General features: G+C 36.2%; 1 protein-coding gene across 1 annotated transcript in view; it reads left to right on the top strand.

The window, feature by feature from the left end:
• LOC102470854 (uncharacterized protein KIAA2026) overlaps positions 1 to 14,097 on the top strand; it is a gene marked incomplete at its 5' end in the record, with an annotated part of 45,239 nt that overhangs the window by 27,780 nt on the left and 3,362 nt on the right. The window contains 3 exon segments of the mRNA XM_006172113.3: positions 3,523 to 3,638; positions 11,330 to 11,517; positions 12,928 to 14,097. Of these exon segments, the coding sequence (XP_006172175.2) occupies positions 3,523 to 3,638; positions 11,330 to 11,517; positions 12,928 to 14,097 (1,474 nt within the window).

Genomic DNA, 14,097 nt, shown 5'->3' on the forward strand with positions numbered 1-14,097 from the left:
CCAAAAAGTCCTTTTTTTTTTTTTTAAAGAGGTCATTCTTCCTCTCTCTTTCTCTGTCATACAAAAACAACCATAAAGTTGTGTCAGTATTTGTTTGATTTTGAATTTTTTTTATATTAGACTCAAGGTAAAGCACATTGTTACCACCTGCTGACTGATTTCTTTAAAAATTCAAAAGACTTTTTATATTAGTTTCATTGCATTCTGTGAAGCTCAGAGACAACAACTAAGTAGAAATGGATAATGCCATTTTATTTCCACTTGATTTGTAAGCATCTATTTTGACCAAAGAAGATGATACATGAAACATGCCATGTGAGTCTCCTTTTATGTCATTGGTTCAGGCATCTTACCTCAAATACCAGTCCCAGAGAATTGATTCTCCACTTTTTAAAATCCATGCCCCCGCCTTTTCTTTTTTCTATTTTTTTTTCTCTCTCTCTTTTTGCTATAGGGCACATGCGCTCGACAGACAGAGACAGAGAGATAGCAAGAAGTCACCCCCCCACCCCAGTGGGGGGGATGGCCAGGCCACAATCCCTTCTCCTCCGTTCTCCTCTCAGGATCTTGGGCACGCACACACACACATCCGGCGTGAGTTTTAAGCCACCAGGTCCAGGACACGAACCGCAGTCGACTACATGGGAGTCCGACGACATAGCCATTATGCTAACTGCTGATCCCCATGCCCCCTTTTTGATGAACATAAAATAAACTGACTCACTTACTCCATGGCAGTGTATAGGATGCTCTTTGTTGAAGTTATTCTCTTTTTTTTTTTTTTTTGGAGAGGTTTTTGCTATAGGGCGCGTGCGCTCGCCAGACAGACAGAGACAGAGAGATAGAAAGTGAGAAATCACCCCCCAGGGGGGATGGCCATGCCGCAGTCCCTTCTCCATTCTTCTCTTGGGATCTTGGGTACGCACGCACACGCGCCCGGCGTGAGTTTTAAGCCACCGGGTCCAGGATGTGAACTGCGGTCAACTACATGGGAGTCCAGCAACATAGCCATTACGCTAACTGCTGGTCCCAGAGGTTATTATATTCTTTATATGTACCTTTTAAGCAAAACATTCCATCCATCTTTACTTTCTATAATTTATGTTATTAAAATGATAAGCTTTTTGGTTTTCTAAATACAGAATGACTACATACACATTTTCAAATTATGAATGAAATGCCATACCACTTCTCCTCCAAGTTGAGAATATATAATATAAAGATGAAAAGAAGTACACAAAGCATAAAGTTAGAAGGCCATTATATATTCTTTTTCAAAAAGGTCGGTGGGTAAGATAGTTATATGAAAGTTAGAAATCTCTTCTCTGATTAATATTTAAGAGCCTTTCCTTGTATAGTTTATAAAGAAGGTAGTGTACTTCTGGATTTGGAATTAATTAAAAATTAGTAATCAAAATGAAAGGTAGAATTTTCCTAATACTTCTAGAATAGTTCTTACAAAAAATAATTAGAATTTAACAGAGACAAAAACGACTGACAAATGTCTTAAAATAATGACATCCATTTACACAGTCTTTCTTCATCTTCCTAAACCAAAATAATACAGCTAGTCTGTCCATACCCCTCACACCATCACCACCATGCTAATCCAGACAACAACCATGCTGTCCATTTTTCTCTGTGTAACTCCTAAAGAGGAATTCAGCATGCCTAGTAGACCCAAGTCTTTTAGCACTTTTCCAGTCAATTCTACCACAAAGAGATTATTTTATTTAACTTCATTTTTCACTGTTCCTCTTCCTTTATTTTAGGAAAAGTTTGCCTTCACTCTCATCTTTTGTGTGTGTGTGTGTGTGTGTGTGTGTGTGTGCCAAATAGTAGCTTAGAAGTTCAGCCTCTGTGGTGCGCATTACTAAGATGCCACTGCTGGAGACTAAGGCCACAGGAGGAGGTCCCTGTTCAGTTCCCATCCCACGCTAAATAGGTCGAGCATGGAAGTGTGTGCCTGTGGTCCTAGCTAGATGGCAGGCTGAGGCGGGAGAATCCTATCATGGCAAGACCCCACTAAAAATCCTTTAATAATCTGTGTAAACATTTGTCTGTAAATCAGGTGCAAACCCAGGACCTTCCCACACTGGTCCAGCATCACACAGCATTATGTTACCACTGTGCCACTGACTAGCCCCTAAAACTATTTATTTTCATGTGCATAAACATCATGTTGATGTAAAGGATTTTTTCAAATGGCACATTTTTCTTTTTGCTAAACTACACTATTAATCATTTTGACTTATATGTGACTAAAATTTCCATGAGGCATTGAGAATTTTATATATGTAAAATTGGGAAACTTATGCACACATTTAGAATATGTTTTGCTCTAGATAGTGTTACTTTTTCTGCCTTAATATTCTGCATATATGCAGATTGACTCATTTAACAGCTGCTATAGGATGTAATCTAATTTTATGCATGTTTAATGTGATCCATAATATATATGTGTGTGTCTTTTGAAACACATAGATTGTATAGTAGGTGAATCATATTTCAAAGTTATTATGAAAGACATACAGCCTGGTTCTATAACAATAAATGTGGTAGTGGTGATGTGTACACTAACATTCGGAGAATCAGGGAGGTTGCATAACTGCTAAATGTTATTGTTTCTGTGGTATTCAAGTAATTTTATGTATACTTGAGGATATTTTTGCTAGAAGTTTTTATCACCTATGCCAGATTGAATTTATGTGGTATAGTTTTAAGAGGTAGTAATATAGTTTTAAGTACTTGGACTTCAGAATCAGACAGATTTAGATAGGAGTTTAAATTATAGAACTTTAACTGCAGGACTTTAAGCAAGACAATCTCTCTAAATCTTAATTTCATCATTTGTAAAGTGAACACGGCAGTGTACTTATCTCGGAATAGTTTCCATAAATGCTAGAGCTATTTGTGTGTGTGTGAGAGAGAGAGAGAGAGAGAGAGAGAAATACCTGTATAATAATTAGCCAATTTAGGGGACATCAGTAATTATAACTCTTATTGTAGCATTATAATATTGAAAACTGTGACTGCTTTGATTGCTTTTCTATGCTAGAAACATTCTCAAATAAAATAACTAAAATTCCTTAAGGCAGTTTTTTAAAACTACTTTTGTATATTATCACAAACCTAACTTTTCTTCCTTTTTCCTCCACTCTTTGGGAAAAATTACAAAAACTTCACTGAAATGAGCCATATCATTTACTTATTTAATGTTTGTATATTTACATATACTTAGTAAATAATTTATTAAAGTATTTAAAATTGAAGCAGTTAAAAACTTTTTAAAGTTTTGTTTCCCATTTGAATGAAATTGGCCTCTAATTACTTTTATAGAATTGAGAAACATTAAATATACTGAATAAAGTTTATTACAGGCTAGTCCCCCTGTATGCAAGCCTTCTAAAAAAGATATACTTATTTGATGGGTTTTGTTTTGCTTTTTACTAAGAAAATATGGTTTACCATTGACTTTTAGATTAAACCTAAGGGATTTACTGTTAAAAATTGTGTTTTTAGGGTAAATGGTATCATCGAAGGCAAGCTGTAAAAGAATTGCATAGTACATTGATACGTCTTTTAAATGAATTGCTGCCATGGGAACCAAAGTTAATGAAGGCTTTTCAAAGAAACAGGTAATTCAAGCTTTATGATCTATCATACTTATTTTAGGATATATTTTTTTTTAACTAGAGGGCACATACACTTGCCAGGGAGAGACAGAGAAGGAAAAGGATAAGAGAAAGCACCACCCAAGGGGATGTGGCCACTCTGCAATCCTCTTTCTTCCATCTCTCTATCCTGTCAGGATTTGGGGCATGAATGCACCCAATGTGTTTTTTAAGACATTAGGGCCAAGACTTGAACCATAATCAGCCATGCAGGATCCAGTTCTTTTAACCACTAGCCATAGATCCAGCTCTTTAGATTTCTTAATATATGATTTTTTGGAAGATATCCTAAAATCACTTAGTTTTTCATTTATTTGTAATTCAAATATTTTTGAATGTTCACTGTATGCAAGGCACTTTTCAAGTTCTGAAAGTAGTGTTGATTAAACAAATCCACTATTTTTACATTGTGTGGAAGAAACAGATAAACTGAAATGTCAGATGGTCTAAGTGCCGTGAAGAAAGATAAAGCAGGGTAAGGAGGATAGGAAATGACTGTTTGTACAGGAAAAGGTATCAGGGAAAGCTTTCCTAAAGAAATGATGTTTGAAAACAGACCTGAGGAAATTAGATCCTCCATATCTAATGGAGTAGCTGAGGAAATAGAAGATACAAAAGCCCTAAGCTTGGAAGCATGTTTGGCATTTAGAGGACATGGAAAAGGAGCAAGTGTAACCAGAGCAGAATGAGTGCAAAGAAACATAAAAGACAGAGGGAGATAAAAAGGAAGGTAACCAGATCATGTAGCTGTTTAAGAACTTTGTGTTTTACACTGAGAGAGATGAGAAGCCACCGGAAGGGTTTTAAGCAAAGACAGTACATGATCTGACTTACATTTTAAACCACTTACTCTAGCAGCTATGTTGAAGTAGTGGGGCAAAACTGTGTTAAGGGTAATAGGAAACACAAAAGCAAGAAAACCAATTATACTATACTGATTATCCAGGAGGAAAAAAATAAATGGGAGTGACTTAGACCAGGATAGTAGCAATACAAATGCAAAGGAGTGATTTGATTCAAATTTATCTTGAAAAGTATGATTGGTAGAACTTGCTTAAGGATTAGCTATGGGCTTTGAGAAAAGGTAAGGAGTATAAAGAGGTAATGACCAATATATTTGGTTTAAACATCTGCAACAATGGAACTGCCATTAACAGATTTGGGGAGCTGAAGGAGTAACAGGTCTGGAGTAGGAGGGATTTAAGAGTTTGGATTTCAACACGTTAAGTTAGATATGCTTTTAAAAAATCTAATTGGTGTTGAGTAGGCTATTCAATATATAAGTCTGAGTTCAAGCAGTCAGCTAAGCTAGAAGTATAAATTTGGGAGTTGTCAGCATGTTAATTGCCATGTGACTAGTAGAAATAATCTAATATATAAGGATAGGTAGAAAAAAAAAGAGAACTGGACATTCAACATGTAGAAATGGTAGATATGTGTAAAACTCTGCAGAGGAGACTTTGAAAGACTTCAGTTAGACAGGATAATCAAGGAGAGGTGATGACTTAGAAACCAGGTAAAGAAAAATTTCAAAAGGGAGGAGCCAACAGTGGTGCAGCAGTAAAAAATGAAGCAGTCCCACATGGGAAGACTTTAACTCAGAAGTTAAAGTCTAGAGATCTTCCTGAGTATGCCAGACACATGCTTGCCCATGATCTGAACTGACTGAGGGTTAAGGGTAGATGGCGGCATCAGGACTGTGTTGAGGTTTTTTTCTCTCCCCACTCTTGTTCACTCATGGAAGAAATAAATAAAATTATTTTAGAAGGAGGAGGCTACTCACGTTGGATTGAGAAAGATGACGAATAAAAATCTATTACTGGGAGCCAGCAGGTGGCGTGGTGAAGGGCGCTGGATCTCCCACATGGCTAACCACGGTTTGAGTCCCCAACCTGGCAGCTTTTTTTCCCACTCTCCTTTCTGTCTCTCTCTCACTCTGTCCCTCTCTGGTCAACATTTAAAAATAAATAAATAAAGTTAAATAAAATAATTCTTTTAAAAAAAAACAGCTCATTATTGATATATCTGACTTGAGCATTTATTTATTTTTTTTTAAAGAATCTATTATTGAATTTGTCAAGATCATTAATGATGTTGGCAAGCTATGTTGGTGAAAAAAGTGGGTAAAAGTGTTAGGAATCTGTTGAAGAAAATTCAGGGAAAGGGAGTGAAGGGTTCTCTTTTTTTGAGTTTTGCTTTAAAGTGGAATAGAGAAATGAACCAGTACCTGGAAGGGGAAGTTGGGGTTAAAAGAGAGCGTTTTGGGTTTTATTGTTTGCTTGCTTTTATTAATGAGAGAAATGACATGTTTGTATACTAATGGACATGATTTAATGAGAATAAAGAAATAGACTCAAACAAAGGAAAATACTTTTGGTTAGAGAAATGTCCTTAAATTGGCAAGGGAAAATGCATATAAATTGAAGTGTTAACTCAGGAAGTCAGAGAATATAAATACTAATAAAGATAAGTTGGAGATGAGATATGAGCACATAAAAGTTTTCTTATGTTCTTGTTGTTTATGAAATAAGCAAAGTCTTTAGTTGAGATGGAGAAGATGACTGAGTGAGGAAGGGGAAAGAGCTTCATACTACTACCACATAGATATTTCTCCATTCCAATCTTACGAGTTGAAAGGGAAATTGATTTTACAGCTGTCCTTTGGTAACCCATTATAGTATCTCACAGCCCTTATCTGCTCCATAAAACTCCTAAGCAATAATTTAAAACATTAATAAAAAATAATTATTAACTAACATTTATTGAAAATTTAGTATACCACACATACTACAAAGTGAGTACTATTCTCTCCTCATTGTATGTATAAGTAAACTGATGCTTAGAAAGACCAAGGAATTTGCCCAGAGTCTTACAAATAAGTGACAGAGGTAAGACTTAAACTTCAGTGTATACAAATAAGAATTTACAGTAAAAATAAATAGAATGTATGTTTAGGTTTATTTTTTAAACAAGAAACTAAAGCCTAAGGTTGAGAGTAGAGTAGAAGACTTAGTTGAAAGCAAAGAAAATAATAAAAGATCTCTAAAATACTGGGTAATCATTTGAAAATGTGTCTGTCTATCCATAGTTTCTTAGGAAAATAGCTATTTTGTTTTTCTGTGAGAAGGATCTCTGCGAAAGATTATTGGGTCATCAGAAAAGTCATGATAAATATTTCTGTTTTTCAATGCAAAAATGCCTCACGACATTTCCAATAACCCAGTGCTTTTCAGCTTTGCTTCTCTTGGCTTAATGAAATAAAAATATTTCTAGTAAGAACCAAAGATTTAGATATGATTACACCCAGAATTAAATGGTGAATTTGTTTGTTACTATTGTGTCACAACAATACTGTTGCTTAGAATTTTTTTCTTTTCTTTTCTTTTTTTTAAGAGGTTTTTGTTTTAGGACATGGTACATGTGCTCTCCAAAGAGAGACGGGAAAAGTGAGAAATCACACCCCCCGCCGCCCCAGGGGGAATGGCCACACCACAATCCCTTCTCCTCCCAGGATCTTGGGCACACATGTACATATGCCTGGCATTATTTTTCTTTTTTCTTCCTTTTATTTCTTTCTACATTTTCCACAAACATTTACTTATCAAAAAATTTTTGTTCATACTCCATAGTTCTTGACAGTTAATAAACAACTTTCAAAACTTCAAAATACTGAATTTTAAAGATAATGTTCAAAATATTTCTTATAATTTTATATAATTTTCTTTGTGACTCTAGAACAACAGAGACAATATAGTTTTAAATTTTTTTTTTTTTGGAGAGATTTTCACTGTAGGGCGCGTGCACTCGCCAGACAGACAGAGAGAGACATAGAGACAGAAAGCGAGAAATCACCCTCCAGGGGGGATGGTCACGCCGCAATCCCTTCTCCTCCATTCTTCTCTCCGGATCTTGGGCACGCACGCACACGCGCCCAGCGTGAGTTTTAAGCCACCGGGTCCGGGACACGAACCGCGGTCGACTACGTGGGAGTCCAGCAACATAGCCATTACGCTAACTGCTGGTTCCCAATATTTTTGAGAAAATATTTACTCGTCAACTACTTAAATTGTTGAAAAGCAAATGCCCAAGCACACAAATCACACGTAAACCTTCTTTTTCAATTCAGTCCTGCCTACCTAGTATTCTGTGATATACCATCTGCTAGCAAAAATCAGTCCCTTTTTCTTCCTTCAATGTCTTTCTCAAGATGATCCTCTTGTGTGGCTGCTCTTTTGCAGTCTCTACTGATTACAATGCTGAGCTGGAAAAGTCCAGGTGATTTTATGTTACAAATTCTTTTCATACATCTTCTCTAAACTTCTCTGCCAGGCAAAACTATTTATGGTGCCAGGCCATCTTTCTAAGAGCTTCTGTTGGCTTACTTGAGATCCACCTTAGTTCCATAGTTTTCTGATTAATCTTCAGATATGACATTCCAGTCAAAGCCCTGTCCAATAAGTACTTCCAATTTCTGATTCAATGCAACAAGCATTATTGAACTTATACAGATAACCCTTATGCCAAAAATAAGAATACTCCCAAATATTTTCCCATTCCAGAGGTATCAGGAAGGAAGAAAAGTTTATGTTTCTATTTAAAGAAACAAGCAAGAAAAATATTTTAACAATTTGCTGAACCTATCAACAACTCAGAAGAAAAGAAAATGCTTAAATTGGGAAAACAAAGCATAGTAAAAAAAAATCAGTAATGTTTTACTCAGAAGTCATAAAATTCTATTTCGCCAGTTCAGTCTTATGTTCACACACTCTTCTGCAGTCACACTCTCTTCTGCTGAATATGCAATGTTACTGTGGTCCAGTCTTTCCGTTTAAATTCTGGAAGTTAACACTTGATATTATTATGGGTAATTCCAGATTTGTCCCTACCATTAAGTTGGTCATTTTCTTAGTTGCTTTTTGTTCTCTTATTTCTGTTTGTGTGTCTTTAGTTTTCCTGTATAGCTCTCCCTTCAGAATTTCTTGAAGAGTTAATCTGGTGTTGGTTCATTCTTTCAGGTTTTGTTGATCTGAGAATGTTTTGATCTTTTCTTCCCATATGAAGGAGAATCTTGCCGGGTATAGTATTCTTGGTTGAAATTGTTTTCACTTAACACTTTGAATACATTTTCTGATTCTTTCCTTGCTTGCATTGTTTCTGAGGAGAGGTCAAATGTTAGCCTGATGGGAGAACCTTTGTAAGTAACCTGACGTTTCTCTCTTGCCAATTTTAGTATCTTGTCTCTGTCTGTGGTTTTGGTCAATCTGGCTATGATGTGCCTTGGAGAAGATCTTCTTGGGTTGATTCTATTTGGGGTCCTTTGTATTTCTTGGGTCTGGATATTTGAATGCCTCTCTAGGCTTGGAAAATTTTCTTCCAGAATTTTATGGAATAGATTATCAATGCCCTTATTAGTTTCCTCACCTTCTGGGATAACAATTATCCAGATGTTTGGGTGCTTAATGGTATCTAGTATTTCTTGTATATTATGCTAATTTTGGGGGGTTATTTTCTCAGTCTTTTTGGTGAGTTTTTTTCTAGGTCCAAGGTTTTGTCTAAGATCTTCTTGAGTTGATTCTACTAGAGTTTCTTTGTATTTCTTGAGTCTGGATATTTGAATGCTTCTCTAGATTTGGAAAGTTTTCTTCCAAGATTTCATAGAATAGTTTATCAATGCCCTGATTAGTTTCTTCACCGTCTAGAATACCAATTATCTGGATGTTTGGGCGCTTAATGCTGTCTAGTATTTTTCATATAGTATTCTCTTTTTTTTTTAATTATTTGCTGGGGTTTTTTGGTGTTTTCTTTTTCTAGATCAGAGGTTTTGCCTTCCACATCCGATATTCACTTTTCTGCATGGACTAATCTGCTTTTAATACTTTCAAGAGAGGTTTTGATTTTCTGAATAGCAGCCTTCATCACTAATAGCTCCATTTGATTCTTTTTTATGGTGTGTATTTCCTCTTTCAGGTCATGGAAGAACTTCACCTCCTGAAACTCATTGTCTCTTTCTCTTGCATCTTCTGGAGTTCATTATCTCCTACCTCTTGCATCCCGTTTAGTTTTGTCACTATAAGTATTCTGAATTCTCTGTCAGGCATTTCTGTGAGTTCTACTGCACTGTCTGTGGATGATGAGGGATTGTTATTTTCCCTTAGGGGAGAGATATTTTCTTGGCTTCTCATGTTTCTTGTGCCTCTGCAGTGGTTTCTAGTCATTTTGTGACAAAATATCTCCTCTACTGTGTTTCACAAGGTGGTATACACAGAAAGAGATTAGAAGTTCAGATTTATAAAAAGAAATGTCTTCCTTAAAGCAGGAGGTTCAGTAAGCATTGAGGAGTTCAATGACTCTAAAAGTATTCAGATGCTTGACTACTGTGCACCTAAGCCTATCTAGACATTCAGTGTGTGGAGAGTCAAGCTTAGAGTGGGAAAGTAAGGTTAAAAGTAATAAAAGCAAAAAGAAAAGAAATTGGAAAAAATACTAGCAAGAAAGAGAAAAAAAATTTTTTTTACGTGTAAAAAACGAAAACCTCGCAGCGCGCTAGCACACCGTGTGAACGGGCCAGGACATACCTCGGCTTTAAAATGACTTCTGAAATTAACAAGTGAAAAAAAAAGGCCCAAGGTGAGATGTGGCTGAAAATTTAAAAAAAAAAAAAAAGAACAAAAAACTAAACTAAACTAAAAATTTAAAGATAGAGTGCAAGACAGACAGACAGCCAGAGACAGAGAGAGGACAGAGGTCGCCCACCTTGTCTGAATATTTTGGGAGTCTAGAAGATGAAGTTTACAGCATAGCTTCCCTTAAAATGGCTTCTCCCCGGCATTATTTTTCAAGCCACTGGCTCTGAGACTCAAACCACGATAAGCCATGTGGGAATCCAACAACGTAACCACTATGCCATCTGCTGACCTCGCTTAGAATTTCTTGATTAACTTTTTTAAATGGCCTTTTAAGCTACTATTAGGTCATTGGAAAAGTCATGACATGTTTTTTAATGCAAAAATGCATCATAACTTTTCTGATGACCTTATATAATCAGTAATTTTATGGTTTAAATGTATTTTTCTGTGAATGTAGTTGGAAAAAATATATATCTTTCATTTAATAAGTCTAACAAGAACCTTGAAAAGACAAATAGGTGTTATGCTAAATGCTTATTCTGAAATTAGCAGATAAAAATCTTTTAAGTTTTTTATTCCTCACCCTCTTCTTGTGCAATTAATCTTTTGGCAAACTTAGTACGCATCTTAGACCCTCTTAAAATTAAAACATAATTTTTAGTGAATTCATTAAAGTATTTCAATATATTGAGGCAGTAGATTGGGTAATGGTAATGTCGGTAGACTCCCACACAGTCGACCATGGTTTGCGTCTTGGACCCACTGGCTTCAAACAGGTGCCTGTGTGTGTGTGCCCAAAATCCCAAGAGGAGAACAGAGGAGAAGGGATTGCAGCATGGCCATCCCCCCCAGGAATGATTTCTCACTTTCTATCTCTCTGTCTCTGTCTCTCCAGTTAGCACATGTGCCCTAAAGCAATAATCTCTCTTAAAAGAAATTTAACATAGAGTTTGAAATCTTAAAGGTTAGTTTAATTTCTAAGAATTTAATACATATGTATTATTTGTTATGTTGGGTATCTTATTTTAGGAGTCGCCTAAAGAAAGACTATGATGATTTCAGAAGACAACCTGATCATGATCAATTTACTAGAGAACTATGGACTACTGAAGAGGGTGAAGGAGATACTGAGAAAGAATCTCCTAGAGTAGAAATCAGTAAGTCTGTAGACTCAACAGAACCTCTAGATATCCTGGAGAAAGATCACTTTGATTCAGGTGGGCATTAAAACATTTTTAAAATCAACACTAAATCACACAGAGTTTTCATTTATTATAAAGGCAAAAAAATAACCTGGTCAAGATCTTGCTTAGAAGATCTTATATATTTGGAAGAAGTTTTGTTCATGTCTTTTTAAGAAGTTTCTTTGAGAATCTAGGTATCCTGGAGCCGATACCTATCTCTATATTCTAAGCATGTTGTTGTTCAATACAGACTATGCCACATCCTTAGTCTGTCCTTTTGAAATTGGTTCATTCTGTTCTTTTTATTATTACTGTCTTTGAAGCACTATTCCTGAATTTTGCTTTAAATGGAATTTGGCAAGTCCCAAATATTGTGGGTTTTGGGGGGTTTTTTTTGGTTTGTTTGGTTGGTTTTTGTTTTTTTTTTTTTTTTTGAGGAATGACCAAGGTTAGTGGCCTAATGAGATGAGAGTGAACACATTAGTCTAATAAAGGTAGAATGGTGGATTAGATTATCTCTAATTCATTTCAGATTATCAGGTTATGTTATTCTATAAATCTAGTTTAACAACCTCCTTTAGTTATATAATAGGTTAATATGAAAGTTTGTGGTTAGAAATACATTGACCTATTGTTTTCTATGATTTTGCTAAATTGTAAAAGTGTAACTTCTCACTAGCTCAGTTTGACCAAATAACAACTTTTTTTTTATTCTAAGGGTAAACATCAGAACAAGCTGGATATTTTTTGTCCTTCAGAGTGTCTAAAAATAGAATAAAAAGGAGAACTATCTTTTGTATCAAGGTTTTCCTTTCCAGAGGAAGAGAACTAGACTATATTTTTTTTTCCAAATTAAATTCTAAGCCCTAATTGCTGACTTGAGTGTCTCTTTAAAAGATGAAAATTTGGGGAACCAGCAGTTAGCATAATGGCTATGTCGCTGGACTCCCACATAGTCGACCGCGGTTCGCGTCCCGGACCCGGTGGCTTAAAACTCACACCAGGCACGTGTGTGTGCATGGGATTGCGGCGTGACCATCCCCCCTAGGGGGTGATTTCTCGCTTTCTGTCTCTATGTCTCTTTCTGTCTGGCGAGCGCACGCGCCCTATAGCGAAAACCTCAAAAAAAAGAAAAAAAGATGAAAATTTTTCCTTTTGCACTTTTACTGGCAGCAGAATTAGCAGAATTTGATCAGAAGTAATATTCTTAATAATAAGTTGCTTTAAGGCATGGTTCTGGTACCAAGATTACCTTATCAGTAGTCGCTGTACCTTTTATCATCATCAGTGATTGGGAGGTTTTTAAATTCTTCTGTAGTGGGTTTCTTAATAAATTGCCATCTCAGAGATTGACTTTTTTATTTTTTTATTTTTTGTAATTTATATCATTGCTGCTCATTTGCTGTTTTATATAAACAAAATGCTTGTTTTTATTATTTTCAGATGATATGAAATTGTTAGAAATAGATTTTTCTGTGGCCAGAAGCAAGCTGTTGAAAAAGGAATTGCCTTCTAAAGATGTACCGAAGATACTGCCTAAAACACTTAAACGACAGTCCAAACAAACTAGTTATCTGGATGATAGCACAAAAGAGCTTTCCCCAAGGAAGAAAGCAAAGTTAAGCACAAGTGAGACAACAGTTGAACATTTAGAAGGTGGTATTCAGATTGACTGTTTGAATGAATCAAAGCGTACAGAGCCATCATTTCTGGAGTCATTTGCCTCAGTGGATTCAATACCAGTGTCTACTCTACAGAAAGGGACCAAACCTATTCAGGCCTTGCTTGCAAAGAATATTGGGAACAAAGTGACCTTAACAAATCAACTGCCCTCTTCCACAGGTAGAAGTGCTCCTGCTCTGGAAAAACCAGTTGTATCTCCTCCAGAAGCAAGCCCCATAAAGCCAGCATTGACCTGCCAAAACAGTACAAAAGGTCCTTTACAGATGGTATACAAGATGCCCTGTGGCCAGTGGTTGCCAGTAGATCTTCACAACAGCTCAGTAAAGATTCAGATGCAACCTGTGATGGATCCTAAAACAGGAGAGAAAATCATGCAGCAGGTTCTTATTCTGCCTAAGAATTTTGTGATTCAGCACAAGGAAGGAAAAGCAGTTGCAAAGGAACCACTTCAACAAAAAGGTATAGAACAACATTGTTCAACCTTCCCACAGACAGCAAATGTAAACTCTTTAACATCAGTTCTTGTCAACTCAACAGGAACTATTTCTTCCCAGCTCCCTAATACTGTTGTTAACAAGACAATTACACCTTCATCAAATGTGAGCAGTGCTAGGCCACAGCCTTTGTTGCCTGTAACCTCTGTAAGTAATTTATTAACACAGCCAGTTAAGACTATCCTGAGTGAGGCAGGAAAAGTCAAGAGTGCAGTTTCAGCAGCCACATTCCCCCAGCCCATTGATTCTTCACCCACTGGTTCCTCAGTAGCTCAGCCTCTGTTATCAGCAACAACACTAAGTGGATCTACAACTCCTGGTAATTCCCTCAACTGTTTTGCACAACAGACTGGTGATTCTTCTGAAGCAAAGCAAGAACTGAAAACTGTATGTATAAGAGATTCACAGTCAATTCTTGTTAGAACACGAGGTGGAA

The sequence above is a fragment of the Tupaia chinensis genome, unplaced genomic scaffold (assembly GCF_000334495.1).
Source record: "Tupaia chinensis unplaced genomic scaffold, TupChi_1.0 Scaffold000354_1, whole genome shotgun sequence".
Lineage (NCBI taxonomy): Eukaryota > Metazoa > Chordata > Mammalia > Scandentia > Tupaiidae > Tupaia > Tupaia belangeri.